This window comes from Diadema antillarum, unplaced genomic scaffold (assembly GCF_040938485.1).
Source record: "Diadema antillarum isolate AM-2024a unplaced genomic scaffold, OU_Dant_1.0 seq00000998_RagTag, whole genome shotgun sequence".
Classification (NCBI taxonomy): Eukaryota; Metazoa; Echinodermata; class Echinoidea; order Diadematoida; family Diadematidae; genus Diadema; species Diadema antillarum.
The window spans coordinates 140701-164857 of record NW_027271836.1 but is presented as its reverse complement, the minus strand read 5'-3'; the positions used below and the strand labels follow the sequence as shown (position 1 = coordinate 164857).

Below are 24157 nucleotides of genomic sequence, written 5' to 3'. Positions count from 1 at the left end.
TTAAAGTCAGCTCTTTCAGAATATGGTCTTAACTAAAAATTCATGTCTGGCGACTTTTTGTTTGTTTTGAGGTGCAGTGTCACATATTGTAAAATGTCGACAATTTTGTAATATTAGAGTCCCTCTCTGTACATATGCATCTTGACACTCAGGAACAAGAAGGATATCTAATAAGCTGCAAATTTTCATCAGTCATTAAACCTACATAATGTCGGATTTACACACAAATACCATAGAACCAACATTTACAGGACTTTTGTTCCATAAAACAAGGTGGACAAAAAATAATTTACATTTTTAGAAAATGGCGTTTCATTCACATAACTAGCGATGAATGGACAAATGTCATTCAATGTTTCAAAATAGTTTGTATGAACGTATTTAAAGATTACATATTTACAGTTTAAAACCTGTCATTTAATTGGTTTATGTTTTTAGAACAACTAATAACAAACGTGGATAGTTTGTATTGAACAATGTTGGTGATAATTCAGCCCATCGCTCTATTTCCTGAATTGGAATAATCATCTGGGTTCTTTTAGGATCCTCTTTAGTTTTCCTAACTTGGTTTGTAAGGTTTTAAACAAAGTTTCTGTGCTCTTTCGTTGCTGCAAGAAATTTTCCTGATCAGCATCATTCACGTCAGCTCCTTTTTCAACAAGATAGCGTGCAATCCTAAAATGTCCATTCTCACGAGCTCGTTGTAAAGGTGTAACACCAATGTTATTGGCGTAATTCACGTCTGCTCCCCTACCTAGTAGGATTTTGACTATCATAAAATGTCCATTTTCACATGCAACATACAGCGAACTTTTGCCTTCAATGGTTACTGCATTTACGTCACCTCTATGGTGAAAAACGTGAGAGGCAAGACTTTGGTGTCCTTTCATAGATGCAAGTATGAGAGAATTAAAACCTTGTTCATCAGCAGCATTTACGTCAGCTCTAAATTCAAGAAGATAGTGTGCAATTACAATATGTCCGTTTTTACATGCGTTTAGCAATGGTGTGGCGCCATCTTTTGTTACATAATTCACGTCTGCTCCCTTGTTGACAAGGCTTTTAGCGATATGTACTTGTCCATTTTGGCATGCAATATGCAACGAAGTTTTGCCGTTGATTGTTACTGAATTTACCTCAGCTCCATGATCTATTAGGAGTGAAACGATACTTTGATGTCCTATCTCGGATGCAAGGATGAGGGGACTGAAACCTTGTTCATCAGTTACATTTACGTCGGCACCTTTTTCAAGAAGATAGTGTGTTACTTCACTTTGTCCATTTCTACATGCGTTTTGTAAAGGTGTAACACCAGCTTTGGTTGCTGAGTTAATGTGTGCTCCTCTGTCGACAAGGATTTCGGTAATCTTGAGATGTCCATAGTCACACGCGACATGCAATGAACTTGTGCCATTAGTGGTTACATCATTTACATCAGCTCCGTGGTGTATTAAGTGTGAAACAATCCTTTCGTATCCTTTTCTAGATGCACGAATGAGGGCATTAAATCCCTCTTCATCAGCTGCCTGAGTGTCAGCTCCTTGTTCAAGGAGATAGTGAGCAACTTGTAAATGACCTTTCGCGCTAGCATAATATAAGGGAGTAACACCGTCCTTGGCTTTAGAATTCACATCTGCCCCCCTGTCAACAAGAATTTTGACAACTGTGAAATGTCCATTCACACAAGCAACATGCAAAGGCCTATGGTCGTCAATGGCTACTGCGTCCACATCGGCTCCATGGTTTGTTAGGTATGAAACAACTCCTTGGTGTCCTTTCATACATGCAAGAAATAAAGGGTTGAAACCTGTTTTATCAGCAGTATTCACGTCAGCTCCCTTTTCAACAAGATATCGTGCTATGTCTAAGTGTCCTTTCTCACAAGTTCTTTGCAAAGGAGTGATACCATCTTTACTGGAAGAATTCACGTTTGCTCCCCTTTCTACGAGAATTTTACCAGTTGTAAGATGTCCATTTTCACACGCTTTATCCAAGGAACTTTCACCATCAAAGGTTTTTGCGCTCAAATCAGCTCCATGGTTTAAAAGGTAAGAAACAAGAACATGATATCCTTTCATAGATGCAAGGATGAGGGGGTTGAAACCTTCTGTATCAGATGCATTTACGTCAGCTCCTTCTTCCAGAAGATATTGTGCTATTTCACGTTTCCCGTTTTTACATGCATAATGCAAAGGTGTATTACCATCTTTCTTTGCTGAATTCACGTCGGCTCCCCGATCGATAAGGATTTTCACTACTCTGAGATGTCCATTTTGGCAGGCTAAATGCAAGGGACTATCACCGTCATGGTTTACTTCATGTACATCAGCTCCAAGGTCTATTAGGTGTGAAACAATATTTTCGTATCCTTTCTCAGATGCAGCCATAAGAAGATTGACACCCTCTTCACAAGCTGCATTTACGTCAGCTCCTTGTTCAAGAAGATATTGTGCAACATCCAGATGTCCTTTCAAACAAGCAATTTTTAGTGGTGTAGAACCGTTTTTCGGTCTAGTATTCACATCTACTCCACTGTCAACAAAGATTTTGGCTACTGTGAGATGTCCATGTCTGCATGCAAAATATAACGATCCATAACCCCCATGGTTTACTGCATGTACATCAGCTCCATGGTCTATTAGGTATAAAACAACATTTTCATGTCCTTCCTGAGATGCCCAAATGAGGGCGTTGAAACCCTTTTCATTAGTTACATTCATGTCAGCTCCTTGATCAAAAAGATATTGTGCAACATCCAGATGTCCTTTCAAACAAGCACCTTTTAGCGGTATAGAACCGTTTTTCGCTCTGATATTCACATCTACTCCCCTGTCAACAAGGATTTTGGCTACTGTGAGATGTCCATGTCTGCATGCAGCATATAACGAACCATAACCCTGATGGTTTACTGCATGTACATCAGCTCCATGGTCTATTAGGTATGAAACAACATTTTCATGTCCTTCCTGAGATGCACAAATGAGGGCGTTGCAACCCTTTTCATCAGCTGCATTCATGTCAGCTCCTTGATCAAAAAGATATTGGACAACATTCAGATGTCCGCCCAAACAAGCATCTTGTAGTGGTGTAGAACCGTCTTTCCCTCTAATATTCACATCTGCTCCCCTGTCAACAAGGATTTTGGCTACTGTGAGATGTCCATTTTTGCATGCAAAATGTAACGAACTAGCACCCTCATGGTTTACTGCATGTACATCAGCCCCATGGTCTATTAGGTGTAAAACAACATTTTCATGTCCTTCATGAGATGCACAAATGAGGGCGTTGAAACCCTTTTCATCAGCTGCATTCACGTCAGCTCCTTGTTCCAAAAGATATTGGACAACATTCAGATGTCCTTTCAAACAAGCATCTTGTAGTGGTGTAAAACCGTCTTTTCCTCTAATATTCACATCTGCTCCCCTGTCAACAAGGATTTTGGCTACTGTGAGATGCCCATTTTGGCATGCAAAATATAACGAACCATAACCCTTATAGTTTACTGCATGTACATCAGCTCCAAGGTCTATTAGGTATAAAACAATATTTTCATGTCCTTCCTGAGATGCACAAATGAGGGCGTTGGAACCCTTTTCATTAGTTACATTCATGTCAGCTCCTTGATCAAAAAGATATTGTGCAACATCCAGATGTCCTTTCAAACAAGCACCTTTTAGCGGTGTAGAACCGTTTTTCGCTCTGATATTCACATCTGCTCCCCTGTCAACAAGGATTTTGGCTACTGTGAGATGTCCATGTCTGCATGCAGCATATAACGAACCATTACCCTTATGGTTTACTGCATGTATATCAGCTCCATGGTCTATTAGGTATAAAACAACATTTTCATGTCCTTCCTGAGATGCACAAATGAGGGCGTTGAACCCATCTTCATCAGTTGCATTTACGTCAGCTCCTTGATCAAAAAGATATTGGACAACATTCAGATGTCCTTTCAAACAAGCATTTTTTAGTGGTGTAGAACCGTCTTTCGCTCTAATATTCACATCTGCTCCCCTGTCAACAAGGATTTTGGCTACTGTGAGATGTCCATTTAGGCATGCAAAATATAACGAACCAGAACCCTTATGGTTCACTGCATGTACATCAGCTCCATGGTCTATTAGGTATGAAACAATATTTTCATGTCCTTCCTGAGATGCACAAATGAGGGCGTTGGAACCCTTTTCATTAGTTACATTCATGTCAGCTCCTTGATCAAAAAGATATTGTGCAACATCCAGATGTCCTTTCAAACAAGCACCTTTTAGCGGTGTAGAACCGTTTTTCGCTCTGATATTCACATCTGCTCCCCTGTCAACAAAGATTTTGGCTACTGTGAGATGTCCATGTCTGCATGCAGCATCTAACGATCCATAACCCTTATGGTTTACTGCATGTATATCAGCTCCATGGTCTATTAGGTATAAAACAACATTTTCATGTCCTTCCTGAGATGCACAAATGAGGGCGTTGAACCCATCCTCATCAGTTGCATTTACGTCAGCTCCTTGATCAAAAAGATATTGGACAACATTCAGATGTCCTTTCAAACAAGCATTTTTTAGTGGTGTAGAACCGTCTTTCGCTCTAATATTCACATCTGCTCCCCTGTCAACAAGGATTTTGGCTACTGTGAGATGTCCATTTAGGCATGCAAAATATAACGAACCAGAACCCTTATGGTTTACTGCATGTACATCAGCTCCATGGTCTATTAGATGTAAAACAGAATTTTCATGTCCTTCATGAGATGCTACGATGAGTGGATTGAAACCCTTTTCATCAACTGCATTTACGTCAGCTCCTTGTTCAACAAGATATTGTGCAACATTCAGATGTCCGTTCAGACAAGCATCTTTTAGCGGTGTAGCACCGTTTTTTGCTCTATTTTTCACATTTGCTCCCCTGTCAACAAGGATTTTGGCTATTTTGAGATGTCCATCTTTGCATGAAAGATGCAATGAACTATGACCCTCAATGGTTACTGCATTTATATTAGCCCCGTGGTCTATCAGGTCTTTGACAACTGTGAGATGTCCATTTTTACATGCATTATGCAAAGAGGTATCACCATCATTTGCAACTGCATTGACGTCAGCTCCATGATCTAAAAGATAGGAAACAACTCTTTTTTTCCCTGTCTTGGATGCAAGGATGAGTGGATTCAAACCTTTGTCATCAGCAATATTAACATCAGCTTGGTGTTCAACAAGACAGCGCACTGTTTGTAGATGCCCATTGATACTTGCATACTGTAATGGTGTAATACTGTTATAGTTAACCACTACTGCATTGACATTAGCTCCGTAATTTACAAGATAAGAAACAGTTTTTGTATATCCTTTCATAGATGCAAGGATGATGGGATTGAAACCGTTTTCGTCAGCTGCATTTACATCAGCCCCTTGCTCAAGAAGACAATATGCAACTTCTTCATGTCCACTCTCACATGCCCTGTGCAAAGGTGTAACACCATCTTTCGTGGTAGATTTCACATTTGCTCCCCTGTCTACAAGGATTTTGGTAACTGCGAGATGTCCATTTCTACAAGCAATATACATAGAACTTTCACCATCAGTGGTTTCTGCGTTCACATCAGCTCCATGGTTTAAAAGGTCGGAAACAACAGTTTGATGTCCTTCCCTAGAGGCAAGGAAGAGGGGGATGACACCGTTTTGGTCAGCTGCATTTACGTCAGCTCCTCGTTCAACAAGATAATGCGCAACTTCTACATGTCCATTCGTACATGCCCCATGTAAAGGTGTAACACCATCTATTCTTGCAACATTTACACCTGCTCCCTTCTCGACAAGGGATTTGACAGCCGAAAGATTTCCATTTTCACATGCACGATACAACGAATTGTTACCGTCGGTGATTACTGTATTTGCATCATCTCCAGGGCCAAAATTTGAAGAATCAGTGCATTGGTGTCCTTTCATCTTTGTCAATTCTCTATTCTCCATTGTGTTGAAGTTCCACCTTTTTGAATGTCATAGTCCAGAGACGTATTTATTTAGGAAAGTTGCGACAACGTAATATTACCACAGTAGCAGTCTTGAATCATCAATGTGTTCAGTCGTTTGAAGTCCTAGAATGCATAAAATATGGACATTGTAATACGTGGGAAAGAGGTCAAAGATACAAAGAGTTGAGCATACGATGTACACTTTGTCATTGTTAGGTTTTCCCGCCGATATTTTAATCAGATTTGCATTTGGATTAATAAAAAGGCGTTCGAAGCTGACTTTACCAAGGCTCAGATCCCATTATTCATTTTAATTCTTTGATCATTCGATTCCGTTTCATGTCGTTTCTCTAAGGTTCTATTTCATTCAATTTAAATAGAAACTCCTTTCGAGAAACTCGATTTCGAGCCAGCTTGATAGACATTCGATTTCGTTCCAATTACTCATTTCAATGCCATTGAATCGCAAACAACTTCAAACTTTAAACGTCCAAATTCAATCAACATAAACAAGCTCTTTTGGATTCATATAGCATTAAAATTTCATGCACGTCATTTTATGTGACGTGCATAAAATTTTAATGCTATATGAATTTTCAGATTCAGATCTGAAATCTGAATCTGAAAATTCTTATAGCATTAAAATTTTATGCACGTCACACTTCCATTTTCGTTGTTATATAACTTTATCATGTAATTTTATTGTAACATAACTAGAATAAGTAGTTTCATTGTAATATAAATTGATTATGTAATTTCATAAGAAAAGTAAAGAAAGTAAGAAAGTAAAGATTGACAATGATGATGAATTTAAGATTTGCATTTGTCGCAAAAGTGAAATGCATATAGCGTGATATTCGGCCTTTACCATTCTATGCCGCATATCAGTTTCAGGAGAAACAGTTTTAACTGTACCTGCGATGTCAATGTATGATAAAGGTTCTACATCTCACTATAGTCTACGGATCAACCTCGTTTTACCTCTTTTCCAAGTCCTTAGCGCACTAATCTAACACTTCTATTAACAGCAGAGGAAATCGAAAGTACACAGGCACAGAACATTGTATTTATTTTGTTTCTATCATAAGATACTTACCGGGAGAGTATGAACTGAAGATTCTTTTAGACCAGTTAGCCTTTTGCCTTCACGCGAAGAACCTAGGTGTGACACGTATGGCTATGAGATTCCGCTAATGGGCCAATGATTCAAATGCGAACATAAAGGCCTACGTGCCAAATATAACACTGCTACACAGTCGTGTTAATCCGTGACCCGTGTGTCACTGGCCTCCGATCATTTACATGCCTGTATCAGAAACCGTGGACTTTGCGTTGTTTGCGTTATGATTTCAGTTTGCTCATTTGACATTCTATTGTGTTCGTGTATGAGTGTGTGTATGTGTATGTGTGTGTGTGTATGTGTGTGTGCTGTGTTCCATTTTCCTTTTACATTTGCCGTCACATTAGTGCCCGAGTGAGTAACTGTACTTCACTTTTGATAAAATTAACCTTTATTTAAATCCGCGTATGTAGGTTAGAACAATTGCGTGGTCAATGGATCTTGTAAATGATATTAATGAAGATGAACAAACACATTCAATCGTTTATGTATCAAAAGGATAGCATAGTTTTGATTAAGATGTGATATCCAGAATGTGAATTTTCAGGAGATAATTAGAAAAAAATTATAAAGTAATAAACAACACATAATACAATGACGATTTTAAGGTTTATTTGATAAAAATTAGTTTTTAACTGGTTGATATAAATAAGAAAAAATAAAGACAGTTGTCCTTATAAGAGGTGGGTCTCAGATATTATCAATATTTTTTCTTGATTTATTCTACGGAGTTATCAAACCCAAATGATCTATAAAGTGCTACAGAAAAAAAAAATATTATGATGAGTAGGCTGTTTTTAGGTAAACTAATATAAGTGATTGCAGGTTCCACTCCACTTAAGTAACGGCATCAATTTACTCACTCATCGATGTATCACATCACTTATTTAGTTTTTGAAAGTGGTAGTAAAAGAAATCAGGCCATTGATATAAACAGTGAAATCATTGCATGTAAATGGACAATTATTCAAGCACTTCTTCTTAACAGCAGTAATAATTCTATGGATACACCACTTTTGAAACTGTTGAGATTCTCGACGTAAAATTGCAATAAAAATGTATTTTTTAGCATGGCATATCATATTGATGTAATGTACGAACACAGGTATTCAGTACAAAGTGCTTACAATTTTACTATTGTTCTGTGGTAGATTCTATATTATTTCCTGTGTACTTGCCCTATGGTATTACTGCAGGTGGAGTATACCACAGGACGTTTTTGTAAGGGCCCGTGTAGGCTAGTACTTATTCGTCGAACTAACTTACTTTATTCCTCCTGGATCTGGAGATACAGATTTGTAAAGATTCATTATAATGGAAGGCTCGATTCATCAACCCCCACCCTCCCGTGGTTTTGTGCCTTCCCAAGTGTTGAATAGGACCCGTTCCTGCCAAGTTTCTTTAAAGTATAGCGATGCGTTTTGGCAATATGTGTATCATAATATATGTGACCCTGCACCTCAAAACAAACAAAAAGTCGCCAGACATGAATTTTTTGTTAAGACCATATTCTGAAAGAGCAGACTTTAAGCTTTAAAATGATGTATAACTCAAATCAAATAGATTCTCCTAACCTATCTAAATATTGGAAAGAAAGCACAGACTCAGGAAAAGTGGGAACTGAGAAAAGAGGCTCTGAAGTACAGTGTCTATTGAAGCGCTTAATCTTTACAAAACCGTGCTGGCTGTGCGATGAATGGGACAAAAACAGGAAGTAAACCACCAGAGTAACAACAATGAAGAAATTATCAAATTAAACTGAAATTAGGCATGCCTAATTAACATATTCTGTCCATAATTAATGCCAACTTTCAAAGCAGTAGCACTATCCTTTCAAAAGTTATTAGAGTTGAAAGTGAAGAGTGTGGACAAGGTTTTTCAGAAATGAAAAAGGGATTCTAAAGACACACCAAATCACACTATTCTACCAAAAATGTTTGAGATAAACTGCTAAAAAACACACTTTCCTGCCCGTTTTATGATACCAAATTTTAGCATAATGTAAAAGAAGACGCGCTCTTTCAGAAAATATGAAAAAGTCAAGTTCGGCTAGGTTGACCCATTTCACTTATTTTCAGTCCTCACGCAAAATCAGTGTGTGCGACTTTATGTTCGTTTTGAGGTGCACGGTCACATATATATATATATATATATACGTATGGGTGAGAATTTTGAACGATGTACAATTGCCAATTTTCGTACCTTATGACATTCTTTCCCTTAGAACACGCCAGGATGATCTAAGAAACCAGATTTTTTCATGTCATCTCAAGGATTGGTAAATTTCCTTTCAGGAAATATATGGTTTGGTTGACTTTTGCCTGATATTTTTCATTTCACAAGGACTTAAAGCGTAAAAATACGGTAAAAACGCTATTTTCACAATAATTTTTGTTTTTCAAACTAATGATGTGCATTTTTAATGGTATGTGGCATCTAATATCTGACCATGTTCTGGATCTGACATATCATAGGTATGTACCACAAAATTATAAGAAATTTGTGAGCACGTGTAAAATTACAGAGAACAATTAAGATATCAAAGTCCTAAACACACGAACGTCCGTGATGCTTTTATTTCTATCGCTGCTGCAAATTCTACTTTGTTGTCCCAACTGTAACGTATACGAAAATTTGGTGTTCCACCTAATGAACATATCCTGCAAAAATTGTACGTCTGGTGGCTGTACATGGGACGTAATATTCTTTTATGCAAAATTATACTCAGTTTTCGTCACGGACGTGCTTCCGCTATTTTCTAATAAAGATCGTAGCCCATGAAACGTTATTGGCGATATTGTTCTGAGTCGTAATCAACTAAGATCTAGCAACACGATAATATGTTTGTTTTGAGTTTCTGTCCATCCTTTGTCAAATGGGAACCGAAATTATATCTTTAGACGAACCTCCGACAAAAAAAGAACGTCCGTAATGATTAAAACGTTTTCGAGTGGGACACCATCTTGCTTTGATGGCGAAGGTGCATTTTACCTTTGGCTCTCTAGCCGAGGAGCTACATGCCATTTTTGGAGCGAACTGAGGTTCGTCCGCAGTTTTTGGACCATGCAATTCACCAAAAACCAAGCAAATGATTAATATTTTCTCTGAAAATTCACCTCCTGATCCTCCTCTGAGCAATACATATGTTGTAAGGATGTCAAATTTGTTATAATTTGCATTGACAATACCTTTTCAAATTTTTGAAAGAGTTAGGAAGGCTAGGTACCCTCTGCCGATTAGTTATCCGTCCTGAAACATTACCCTAGTAGTAGAACGAACGTCCGTGATAATTCCAGAGAACGTCCGTGACGTATGCAATCCCTAAGATAGGGATAACTTGTTTCGAAAGTGTCCTGTATTCTTTAAAATTTTTGGCTTGAATAGCGACAAATAAAATTTTACAAAGTAGAAAATGAGTTTAGAGCAGTAGTTTCAGAATTTTTAAGGCGTTATATGATCATGATGAACAAGCAATTGAAAATCTACTCACAATTTTACGCTTGTTTTCCCTCTAATTATACAAAAAGCAGCTAAACACTTAAAACAAAGTTATAGGAAAATGGAATTTTGCGTAATCTGTAATTTCTGTGCGTTTAAATTTCTTTCCAATGAGGTTCTGGAGACAATTTGTACTGTTGCAGGTTCTGAAAGTTTCGCTCACGGACGTTCTGTCCGAGAAAGGAAATTCCTGACAATTACAAATATATCACTGCACGTAAGATTAATGTTAGTTGAAAATATTACCAAATCACCGAGCCGCTCATACCCAAAAGTGAATAGCGTTCAGCACTCAATTTACCTGTAATAACAAACGGAAAACGTTTTTTTCACGGATGTTCGTTGGTTGAATAAATCAGTGGATTACATAGTAGGAGAAAGAGGAACAGTGCCACTTTTTAGTGACAGGTGCTCTTAGTGTTTATCTTTTGAGTATGGTAGCTGCCGTCTCAAACAGAACACATCCAGTTTTGGTCTCCATAACGGACGTTCGCTGTAATTGTCATGATATGAAATGCCTTAATTCATTATTATTTTTCTCTTCATGACGATTTTCTCTCATTCCCTAAGTAGCCTGAACATGCTGCGACCAAACAGAAAACAAAAACAAAACAAAACAAACCAAAACAAATCCGAAAAGTGCTACACCAATCACACTCAGGATAATGACGGAAGAAGTCTGTAATGAGCATGTGTTGAATAAGAAACGGAAAAGTTTCAAAAAGACGTGGAAGCAGTTGAATGAAAATGACTGAGAAACAGAGAAGGGATCGAGCTCCAACACACAGAGAAAAGAATTGCCAGTGCACTCCCGTTATACCAAATTCCTCTGGAGAAGTTTTTGTTTGTTTGTTTACGTTTTTTATTCATCGAAATGGCGTCACAAGCGAACAAAAATCATGCAGTATACAATTTTTGTCTGATGAAAACACACAAATCCTCCGCTTATCATCACATGGTGTTGTTTTATACTCATCAATGAAAAGCAATATTCATTTGTAATTTTTTCCAAGATCTTTTTTTTTTTCATTTTACATTTAAGAGACGGAGAGATCGTCAATTTGTTTGTGCTTTTGTGCTTACTTTGAAAACACATGTTAAAAAAAGTAATGATTAAGAATAGGTTTAAGGTTGCACTTTGATACGTTCGCTCTTCCAAAGATTCGTTACTCCGATGTCCAAAGGTTTGTTATTCCAAAAATGGAAAAAAAATGTAGTTAATTCAGGAGGTTTGTTATTAGAAATGTTCTTCGAAAAATAGATATTTAGAATCATTATTTTTAGGTCCGTTCTTCTAAAAGTGGAATGGGCCTGATATTTGTTGAGGTGAAAACGGTTATCATGAGGTTTTGAAATTTGAGGATTTTAGTTGTTAACTTGTTTCTCCACATTTGGATAAGCGAACATAACTTTTCATGTTCCAATTGATAAGCCTTTCGGTTAACCTTCGGAGATTCCTATCATTTACCGAATAAAAAAAGCTTCATAATTATACGAACTCTATCAATTTTCGTATTGACAAACTATATGAATAATGAGCCTCCGAAATGACGCGCTACAAAAGGTTTGTTATAACAAACCTTATTGTATAAGATCGAAGTCACAAACATCCATCCAAGTTATATGGACTTTTTGTGTCTTGTTATGACGAAACTTCGCAGTATCGAACCTATTATCATTTTTGACTAATATAATAACACAAATTCTCCTCGGTAACAGTGTGTAACAAAAGGAGCAAACACAGAGGGATTTCTTCCTAACGTATTCGTTTGCCCTCCCCAGCTAAACTTCGTATTTCTATAACGGAGCACATTTCTGTTGTTTTTCTATATTAATTCTTTGTCATAATTTTAGCTGTGACCATGTTAGTTATGTAAAAAACAAATTTTGCATTGTAGACTTTATATAACAAGTTTAGGACCTGAATATTTACTTCATGATAACGAAATTTTGATAAATATATTCGTTCTTAAGGATGGACTACGTCACTGAGATTACACGTACGTTTGTACGTTCATTTACGAGAGATGGAAAAATTGTTTTCTTCGATTCCTCAGTATGAGAAGATAAACAAGCTTATATAATTGAGAATTGGTAATATCTATTCAGGATTTTGCAGAGGTGTTTGTTCTCGACATGAAATTGCTGTTTGTTGTGAGTAGAATGCGTTTCCAACTCAAGAGAGCTGCATTGTTTAATATCTTGTTTGTTCCGAACGTCCGTGAGCTACACGCGAACCTCCGTGATGAAAACTATGCTATGTTTGTTGGGTTATAGAGACTGCCCAGATGAGAAACATCTTAAAAAGGTATATCATTATTTGGGAGTGAGGATTAAAGTATGGGATAGTGAAATACGAGGTGAAAATATTGAGTTTCTGTAAAATGCGCGTAAAGTTAAGAAAGTGTTTAGCGGAAGAGCAATATTTCCACAGAAATGACGAATTTAGTTAAATCATCAGTTGTCTACCATTACGTACAGGTTAAGAGTGCAAGCTTAATATTCTGCAATCACGTACACATGTCCCTTAAGATATTTCGTTGGGGAGGGCGCTGTTCGGCTTTGCCGGATATGGCTGTGTGAAATCCCATTCCAGCAGTTTTTTGTTGAGTTTTACTCATTTTAAATCCCGGTGGATTATGAACTTGCTACTATGAATTCAGAATGACATTTTGACTCTTTGGGACTTTCAGTCATATTCCAGAGCGTTTTATCTTCGGTAAGTTCCTCATTATTCCTGTGACCGATTACCGTCTTGCCTATTGGCTCCGTTCGTTAAAGTGTGTGCGGGAATATGATGAAGAAACGAGACCGTCCAGCCCCCGGCCCCGAGTGTGCCGGGGCGATGAAACCGGTGCCGACAGCCCCCGCACCAACGCCCACAGGATCCCCAGATCCGAAAAAGTGTCGTAAGGATACGAAAGACAAAATGCCCAGTGAAACTGAAATGATCAGAGACATGTGGCTTCGCATGCCTACTCTCGATAAGCTTTCCAAGCAATTGGATAGTCTGTGTAGCCGTATGGACACACCGGAGACAAAGGTCAAAGATCTCGAAAACCAAAACAGAGATTTTGAAGAGGGGGTTGGGCATATTGAAACTGAGTTGCAGGAGATACGAGAGGTACTTGTCACGAAGGCATCATCTGTAGAGTTGAAGAAAGTCAATGAGCAGATTGTAGATCTAGTGAATAGGAACAAGCGAAACAACATTGTGATTCACAACATTCCTGAAGGTGATGAGGGTAGTACACCAGATTGCTGTGGGCTTGTACGCAGCATCCTCCGGGACAAGCTAGGAATCCAGGCCAGTATGGAGATAGAAAGAGCCCACAGAACCCCGATGGCTAGACCTTCCACCCAACACCGCAACGCCAACGGAAAGCCTCGACCAGTCCATGTTAGATTCCTTCGTTACCGGGATCGTGAGTCAGTACTGAAGAAAGCCACACAGACAAAGAACCTGGAGGTCCAAGGTCAACGCATCTTCATTTCTGACGACATACACAAAACCACACGTGAGCAACATCGTCGCATGGTCCAGAAAGTGATGCAAATGAGAAAGGAAGGCAAGTTTGCTTTTATCCCTTGGAGTGTACCCAGAGTCATCAAATACAAAGATGAAGGGAAGGATTCTGCAGGCCCGCTAAAAACCCTGAAAGACTTTGACTCTGAGTCTTAAGCTGAAGGCTGCTGGAAGTGTATGATTTGCAACACCACATTCCACTGTGGATTAAGTACCGGGTATAATTGTATAGTTTCAACAAAAGACTGCAGGGATTCAGTCAGTATTTTGAGAGCTGCTTAGTTTGTGTTAGAGTTCAAGTCAGCAGTCTATTACCCTGTCAGGCAGTATTGCATAAAACTGCACTGCCTGTGTAAGGTCACAGTCAATACGTGTTACGACAAGGTTGTTTCTGATTTGAAACCTTGTTTTTCACCTTGCACGTTTGTCGCCTTTTTGTTGTAAAGTTATCTCAATTACCACTTTTTTTGTTTTGTTTTGTTTATTTTTGGCAGAATAATTTTTTTTTGTCTCATGCGTAGTCTACTTTATACATCCAACATGTCAGACGGATTTTATGATGGAGATCAAATAATTTGGTGTTTAAAGTTAGCACTAGACTGTGATACTCCTTCATTCTGGCTTTAAAACTGAATACTTTTAACTGTCGTGGATTGCAAAACTTTTTTAAAAGAAAGAAGATTTTTCATTATTTGAAAAGCACAGGTACTGATATTATTTTCTTGCAAGAAACACATTCAGATAAAAAAGATGAAATGTTATGGAAAACTCAGTGGGGTGAACTAGCTTTTTTTTCAAGCTTTAATTCTGCTAGCAGGGGAGTAGCCATCCTTATTAGAAAAACTGTTTCTGTTCAGATACTCTCATTATTTAGTGACCTTGAAGGTAGATTTATTATATTAAAGGTGATTTTAAATGAATTACAAATGACTTTGGTTAACATATATGCCCCAAACAGAGATGAATCTGATTTTTTGTTAAAAGTCTTTGCTGAAGTTGATAAATTAAGCAGTCCCATCTTATTTATAGGTGGAGATTTTAATTTAGTAATCAGTCCTTTTGATTATCAAGGTATAAAACCTCAACATTCAAATAAAAATTCCAGTGAAATGCTGTGTAATTTAATGGAAGAAATTGGACTTGTAGATGTGTGGAGGCACTTTCACCCTAACTTAAGACAGTATACTCGTCACCAGAAAAACCCAAGGGCCTTATCCAGACTTGATTTTATTTTAGTGTCTAGTAATTTTATAGATAACTGTGTAAGCTCTAAAATATTACCTGGAATTCAATCAGATCATTCTATTGTACAAATTTCATTTAATGACAATCAACCCAAAAGGGGAAGAGGTTTTTGGAAAATGAATTGTCACTATCTTCATCATGATTCAGATTTTGTTAATCTTATCAAAGGTACAATCAGTGATTTTAAGGAAGACCATAAAAATTCTGACTGCAATCCTAACATATTATGGGATTCTTTGAAGTGTGTTATTACAGGTGTGAGTATGGAATATTCCTCCAGGAAGAAAAAAGAAAGAAATAATGAAAAAAATAAGTTATTATTTGATATTGATGAAAGAAAATTACAGATGGCTAATACGGGCCCAACTTCGGATGACAATTCCCTTTTTACAAAGTTAGAAGAATTTGAAGAAAAACTTAATAAAATTTATGACTTTGAGACAAAAGGTTTGATTACTCGATCCAGGATAAGATGGGTACAAGAAGGGGAGAAAAGTACGAAATATTTTTGTAATTTAGAGAACAGGGGCTGGCAAAAGAAAAATATTTCTAGATTGAAAAACCATGAAGGTAACTTGATAACAGACCCAGTTGGAATTCTAAGACAAATTCAGTCCTTTTACGGTGAATTATACTCTTTTAGAGATAATGTCCAAGAAATAATTAATGAAAATGATATTAATGAATCTCTTTTTGATAAAATTGATATTCCACAATTATCTGAAGATCAAAGACAATCTTTAGACTCTCCTCTAACAAAACAGGAACTGTTTAATGTCATTAAATCCATGAATACGAACAAAACCCCTGGCTTTGATGGTTTACCGGTAGAGTTTTACATGGTATTTTGGCTTGACATAAGTGAAATGTTGATAAATTCTTTGAATTTCTCCCTACAAAATGGAGTTTTGTCACCCTCACAAAGGAATGGCATAATCACTCTCCTCCCTAAGAAAGACAAAGACCCTCTTTTTATTAAAAATTACCGTCCTATTACACTGTTGACAACCGATTATAAAATTGTGGCCAAGTGTTATGCAAACCGTCTTAAGCGCTGTTTACATGATATTATTCATCCTGATCAATCTGGTTTTATGAAAGGTAGGAGCATTAGCCACAACATTCGTTTAGTTTTGGACATCATTGAATACACTGAAAAAAATGATCTTCCAGGATCTATTTTGTTACTTGACATTGAAAAAGCTTTCGATAGCGTCTCCCACAAGTTTTTATTCCTAACCCTAGAAAAATTTAATTTTAGTAAAGATTTTATTGATTCAATCAAGACCTTATATACTGATCGACAGTCATATGTGTTGAACAATGGTTTTCTTACAGACCGCATTCCAATGAAAAGAGGAATTTTTCAGGGATGTCCAATCTCCCCTTATTTGTTCTTACTTGCAATAGAGATAATGGCCCTTTCCATAAGACAAAACAACTTAATTAAAGGTATCCCAGTTAAAAATCAAGAAGTTAAGATCTCTTTGTTTGCGGACGATTCTGTGTGTTTTCTAGATGGTACAGATAATTCTTTTTCTCAACTTTTTAAAACTTTACTCATATTTGGTAAGTTTTCTGGGTGTAAAATCAATTTCAGTAAAACTGAAGCCATTTGGATTGGCTCAAAGAAAGGAAACCAGGTTTTTCCATATATGAATCGTGGTGTTTCATGGAAAAAATCTCAATTCAAGTGTCTGGGAGTTGTTTTTTCTTTGAATGTTGCTTTAATTTATGATTTGAATTATAAAGCGAAATTGAAAAAAATAGAACAAACTATAAACTGCTGGAAAATACGAAATCTTTCATTAATTGGCAGAGTTTGTGTAATCAAAACCCTTGTGTTGCCCCAACTAATATATCTCTTCTCCGTTCTTTCCATTAAATTGCCTTCTTCCTTTTTTAAAATGTTGAATAAATTGTTCTTTAAATTTATTTGGAACGGAGGTATAGACAGAGTAAAGAGAAAAGTAATGTGTAATAGTTATATTCAGGCAGGTCTTAAAATGGTGGACCCCTTTTCTTTTGCAACTGCCCAAAAGATGATGTGGGTAAGATGGTTATTGGATGATGATTTTGATGCTTCATGGAAATGTATTGAGCTGTCCTTTTTGGAAAGCTTTAATCAAGACGTTCAACTTTTGTGGAAATCCCATGCTCCCGAGAGTGTTTTAAATTCTCTTGGTAATACTCAATTAGCTGAAGCATTACGAAGCTGGTACTTATTTAGAGAAGAAGCTACTATTGAATTTTATGGTAATAAATTTTCAGAGTTAAGTGCATGTCAAGGTCTTTGGTATAACAGATCCATTCGTTCGAAATCTAAACCTTTCTTTTTTTATCCATCTTGGTACCGTAAAAAAAATATTTCTTTTATCTGATTTATTCAATCCACCCCTTTCTGGCCATAAACTTTTTGAAGAAATTATATTGGATTTTGGTATCCCTGTTACAGACAGGAGGAAATATAATTTTTTTTGATTAAGAATATACCAGAAGAATGGATGAAGAACTTCGATCCTGATATAGTGGGAGTTCATGAAACAATTGTTCATAAACTAGTGAACACTAAAAAAGTCCCCAAAAGTACGTACAAATTATTACTCGGTTCCCACATCCCGAACAAAAGATATGCATTTTGGAGTAAAATTTTGTCTGTGCCAGTAGCTACGGATTGGGAAAAGGTACACAATACTAATTTTTTTTTTACTATTGATACCAAACTAAGATCTTTTTATTTTAAGATTTTCCACAAAGCTATTGCATTGAATGATTTTCTTTTTAAGATTAAACGGAAGGAATCTCCTAACTGCTCCCTATGTGATAAAAAGGAGGAAACAATTGTTCATTTATTCTGTGAATGTGAAAAGGTTACCCCAATTTGGCAGGACCTCCTTGACATAATTTCACGGTATAAGTTTTGTTTGTTTATAAAATCCTTAACGATCAAGCTCCGAAATATTTAGACGCCTGTTTGACTTTATATACACCTATTAGAAATTTGAGGTCATCTAGTGATCCGCTTCGTCTCACATACTCTGTTACTCGCACCTTAGCCGGTGATAGGACATTTACTGTGTCTGCTTCAAAGCACTGGAACAATTTACCACTTACCGTTAGACAGTCTCCATCAGTCAGTGTGTTCAAAAAAGCCTTGAAAACACATCTTTTCAGTAGCAACTAGTTCGTAGCTGTATATATAACATTTATCCAATTATACATACTGTCGTACATGTTTTGAATTGATTGTAAGCGCTTTTGGCCTTGTGGGAAAAGCGCACTATAAATAATAGTAATAATAATAATAATAATAATATAACAGTTCAATCAATAATGTAACCAATTTTGAGAAACTTTTTGGATTTTGTAATGATAAATTTGTTTCATATTTATTTATGTTAATGAAATATCATATCTACAGTTGCAAGTTTGGTAATAGACTCCCCAATACAGCAGCATTCAAATCTTTTGTTAAAAAACAGAAGGAAATTGAATATCATATAGCAAAAAAGAAAAATAAATTAACTTCCCATTTCAAGAAATGGCGTTTTGAGATTTAACTCCTCCATGCAATCCTCAGGCCATTGTAATAGACCAAGTACATTGAATGCTTATTGGTGCCATATTTTGTTTGTTTGTGTGTTTTTGTATGTAGAAAGCCATATTGCGTTATCTGTTTGTAGTCGCATGTAGTGCATGTAGTACAATATACATTGTAATGTACTAGTAACACTGCCATTTGTTGTCGATTTTGGCTCTTCAAGGGCGATTTCTGAGATGGTAGCCTTCTTTGGCATTGACGTGACCTGAACTCCAGTGAATTGATGAGTGTTTTTAAACTTTACCATCGGATGTAGGGTTTGCATGACATCTTACAGAGTGCATTGTGGCTGGATTGGGCCGGGTCGGGTGGTGGGATGATCTACATCTATATTTATATGTACAGGGTATGTGTGTGGGGGTGTGAGTGTATATGTGTTGGGATGAGGATGTGTGGGGTGTGTGTGTGGAGGGGGGGGGGGGGAGGGAGGTGTAGTTTGTGTGGAAGTTCAAGTTATGTTTGGGTAAGGTGGATCTTCTCGCCCCCTGATTTGGCTTGCTCCAGTCTTTGCAGTGCACACACCTTTTTCAGTTGGAAGGGAGGATGAAACTGCTAATTGGTCACTCATTAAATTGTTTACTTGTTTGTTTGTTATATTCTCCTTCCCCATCTCGGATTATCGCTCTTGAACAAGATCTGATTTGTATATGGTAGCTTAATGTTCTGCCTTTTTTTGTTCTTTTTTTACAATTCCTCAACGTTGTTCAGTGATTACGTAATTATAATCAAGTTGATTGCTGTAAATATTGTGATTCTGTATAATTTTTCAATAAAACATAAATAAAAAAAAGATATTTCGTTGGGATTTTGAACTGAATCAGATCTTTGGAAACTATGTTAAATGGTATTCAAATGTATGTGCAGTGCTATTCCTCACGGACGTTCGCTGCTCTGGACATGGTCAACTTCAGCGGTGAATAAAAACTTGTTCCTCTGGGAAAATCCTAGTATAATTGGGTTCATATTAAAGCTTGAGTTCTACCCTTTCAGGTAAGATGAATGATTTGGAGAATTTCCTACTTTTTAAATGTTGCCTTGTTTTTGCTCAATTGTACATCGTTCAAAATTCTGACCCATATATATATATACCGGGTGTCCCAAAAAAAAAAGCGGAACGGTGGATTTTCAGTACCTTGTGGTCTAAAACTTATATATCATTTGACGTCATTAGAAAGAGCATCTTCCGCAAAAGACTATGATACCAAAGTCATTAAATTTGGTTCAGTACTCTTTATTTTACGCCAATTTCTGAAAATGCAGTCATTGTCAGATTTCGCCTGATTTTTGTGACTTATGAGATAATAATTTGAGTGCGACACGCGATACATACGGTGAATATTGTGTAAGCTCGGTGATCCATGTTATGTCAACAAAAGATACAGCTTTCACATTGGGCACGGGCCAGGAAAAAACAGTGTATGTGTGTGTGTGTGTGTGTGTGTGTGTGTGTCTGTGTGTGTGCGTTATCTTTTGTTGACATGGATCAACGAGCTTACACAATTCAACGTATGGAACGCGTGTCGCACCCAAATTATTATCTCATAAGTCGCAAAAAATTGAAAATGACTGCATTTACAGAAATTGGCGACGAATAAAAAGTACAGAACCAAATTCAATGAATTTGGAATCATGGTCTTCTGCGGAAGATGCTCTTTCTAATGATGTCAAAAAAATATCACTTTTAGAACGCAAGGTACTTAAAATCCACCGTTCCGCTTTTTTGGGGACACCCGGTATATATATATATATATATATATATATATATATATATATTTAATGGGCCCAAATGTGGTCTATAAATTGTTATCCTTTCCCAAAGGGATCCTTTCTGAAAAGTTTTGTAAAAATCCGTCATGGATTTTCAAGAAGAAGACAAAAATGTAAAATAATGACGCAGATTGACGAATTACAACAAACAACAACAAATAGATAAACTGATCTTCCTCAGGACAGGGAATATGCAATGAAATTTTCCATACATTTTGTGTCAATGTTATGTTTCGGCGAATTTACTTAGAATTATATCTATCTCTGTCATATCAGCAATAAGTGTGCATCAGTACACACGTTGCATTAATGACATATGAGAAAAATATGATAGGGTCAATTTCGTCACGCGATCAGGAGCAAAATTTTAACCAATCATTTTCTTTGTTTTCCCTTTAAGATCATTTGTTTTTGTTTATTGACCCTCCCCCGCCCCCCAATGCAACAACAATAAAAACAAAAAACAGGGGGAAAAACACGAAACTATGTACAGCTTCAAGTTAAGGTTTTTGATAATGCTCTTTGATCCTGGTATTTTGGCTTGCGATACATTTGTAATCATCCCTAACTATATATATATCTATTTTTTTTTTCTGAACAGGCGAACTTTCTGCGGAGAGGGAAACATGGTTCTAGGTGATCAAATCAAGTTAGTGAAGAACAATACAAAATATATTTTTTGTCTATTTTCAAATTATTTCCGTTTAATGTGTTCATAATAAAAACAGAGTAGTTCTATTCTAACCGCAATACATGTATTCCAAGGAGCCCTGCAGTTACATTCATATCTCAATGTCATAATGATACAAAGCAACAACAAAAAAAACCTTATGTTTCCTTTTTACCTTTAAGGTGGAAAATCTGTGTAGACAGATAAGGGAGAGAGAGACAGAGATAAAGAGAGAGAGAGAGAGAGAGAGTGAGAGGAGAGAAAAAAGAGGACATAAAGAATACATGTATGCAACTTGAAAATAAAGAAGAGGAAGAAGAAAATTAAATCAATAACCAACAAGGATTTTTTCTTCTTTTTTTTAAAGCTCAGTCGGTAAAGCACCGGTCAAGTAATCTGGAGGTCTCTGGTCCAAATCCCGATGGAATCCCATTTTCTTTGCTAAAAGTTTTCACTATTTATCGTTTGTTTCTGGTAAATTATCCTTTCTGTGTATATATACTGTATATATATATAGTTATTGTCTGTTTATAAAAACAGGGAACAGAAGCAAGGGATTGACAAATTGCCCTATACATCGACGTAAATAATCACTGAATTGATCGGTGTTTTGGTAGTAGCCATGATACAAAATCATGGGCGTACATAGTCATGAACTTGAAAGGAACAGAAGTTTTGAGCGTAAAAAAACATATGCGATCCTGAATCCCAACACCAACCAAAAATTCGCCTAACATGGATATTCTAGTTAGGAGCACATTTTGAAAGATCAGATTTTGAGCTTTAAAATAATATATAGTTCAATTCAAATGGGCACATCTAACCTACCCTAATTTTGCAAAGGAAGCACACGCTACAGAAAATTGCGACGTGAGAAAAAAAGGCACCGAAGTATAGGGTCTATTTAAGTGCTTAGTCATTATCCAGCTGCGCAATTATTAATGGGACAAAAAAGAAAGAACGATATAAACCATCAAAGCATCATCAATGAAGAGGTTTTATGCATAAGCTGATATTTAGCATGCTTTATTAACTCACTCTGTCCATGATTAGTGCTAACTCTCACATCAGTAGCATCGTTCTTCCAAGGTTATGAGATTTGAAAGTGAAAAATATGTACATTGTTTTTCTAAGGAAATGAAAAGGGGCCTCTGTAAAACACATTCTTATTACACCATTCTACCGAAAACTAAATCGTTCGAGACAAACTGTTAATAATACAGTTTCTTTCTTGTTTTATGACATCAAATTACCTTATAATGTAGAAGACTAAGTATTACATTAAATATGAAAAAAAAAATTCAAGATTGGCTATAAGGTTGACATATTTCACATATTTCTAGCCCTCCCACAAAAGCAGCATGCGTGTAACTTTGTGTGTGTGGGTTTTTTTTTTTTTTTTTGATATACGGTCACATATGGTGTAATGAAATTATTAAATTAAGCGTAATTTCTGCATATTAGAAGTTAAAGGGACAGTGTAGTACTGATTGAGGTGAGGGTTAAGCTTTTGATAGCCGTATACACGGTTTAAAAACCACTCAGTTTCCATATATCACAGACAACGATACACACGCATACACAGTACGTTGTGATTCTTTAGTCATAGCTTACCTGAAATGCAACCTTGTCCTTTTTTTTTCACCCTATCACCTCCTGCTCTCTGACCTCTCTGTTACTGTCTCACATTATTCCTGAATGATGTCATTTAAAACTAATGTATATCTAGCCATTTCACTCACGTCACATAAACACGCGATTGAACGCGCATAAAGGGTTGAAAGTTTGGCCTATCTTGTAATCGAGTTGGGTGTGCCTGAACCGCTATGACGTCTCCGTGGCCGAGTGGTTTAGGCGTTAGCGTTCCATGCCAAAGACCCATGTTCGATCTCCGGCGGAGACCATTTTTTCGTCTCTTGCACTTTTCCAAAAAAAAGAAGGAACAGTAAGAGGAATAATGATGTCAAAGCTACTCACCATTTTCTCCTTCCTTTCTCATTACGAATCATTGTAGTGATGAACTCCTGAGTAGGCCTGTAGTCCTGAGTATGTGTTTGCAATAAGTCCTGACCATTCAAAAAATATATGTTGACCTCTTACATTTCATACAATCATAATCCATTTCAGTTGGCACAATTTATGCTACAGTCTAGTTTCTAAAGTTCTCCAGAATGTTTATAGTTACATTGTAATTGTATGTGATCCACTGAGAAACGAACACACTGTGTGAGTACACTACGTTTGACAAAGAGGAAGGGAGGAAACACAGAAACAAAAAATCTAGTTTGATCCGATGATATTTCTTTTTTTTTAATAAAAAAGTATAAATGAGTCCCTTAATCGTCTTCACTGAAGTTTGGCTGACGGAAAATAATTCTTATTTGCTTTTCCTTCATTATACAATGTAATTATGTTTTTGATAACAGACAAGACAAAATCGGTGGAGTCAGAGTGTACATAAAAAAGATACATTTAATTCATTGTGTATATAGTATGAACTACATCGTGGAATCTCTCTTCAGTGAATGATCATTCCTAAAAGTAATAATGATAGTACTAATAACGATAAAAATAAAATTTATGACAGCAATAATAATAATAATGACTATGAAAAAAGAATGTTTTGAATGGTATTAGCTACAGACCGGCAAAGTCGAATGCTCGTGAAATGTTACTCTTTGTGGATATCTTGGTACATCAACCATTATTCATTCTAAGAATACTTTCCTCAGGTAAATTTGTGGGATTTTTTTTTTCAA

At 36.6% G+C, this 24157-nt stretch overlaps 1 protein-coding gene across 1 annotated transcript; it reads right to left on the bottom strand.

Moving 5' to 3' along the window:
• Nucleotides 1–524: 524 nt before the first annotated feature.
• Nucleotides 525–4378, bottom strand: LOC139742345 (uncharacterized). Its single transcript, XM_071652924.1, has 2 exons — nt 4372–4378; nt 525–3322 (listed from the first exon to the last, which is right to left on the bottom strand). The coding sequence occupies exons 1-2, from the start codon at nt 4376–4378 to the stop codon at nt 525–527; spliced, it is 2805 nt and encodes a 934-aa protein (XP_071509025.1).
• Between the last annotated feature and the right edge of the window lie 19779 nt (nt 4379–24157).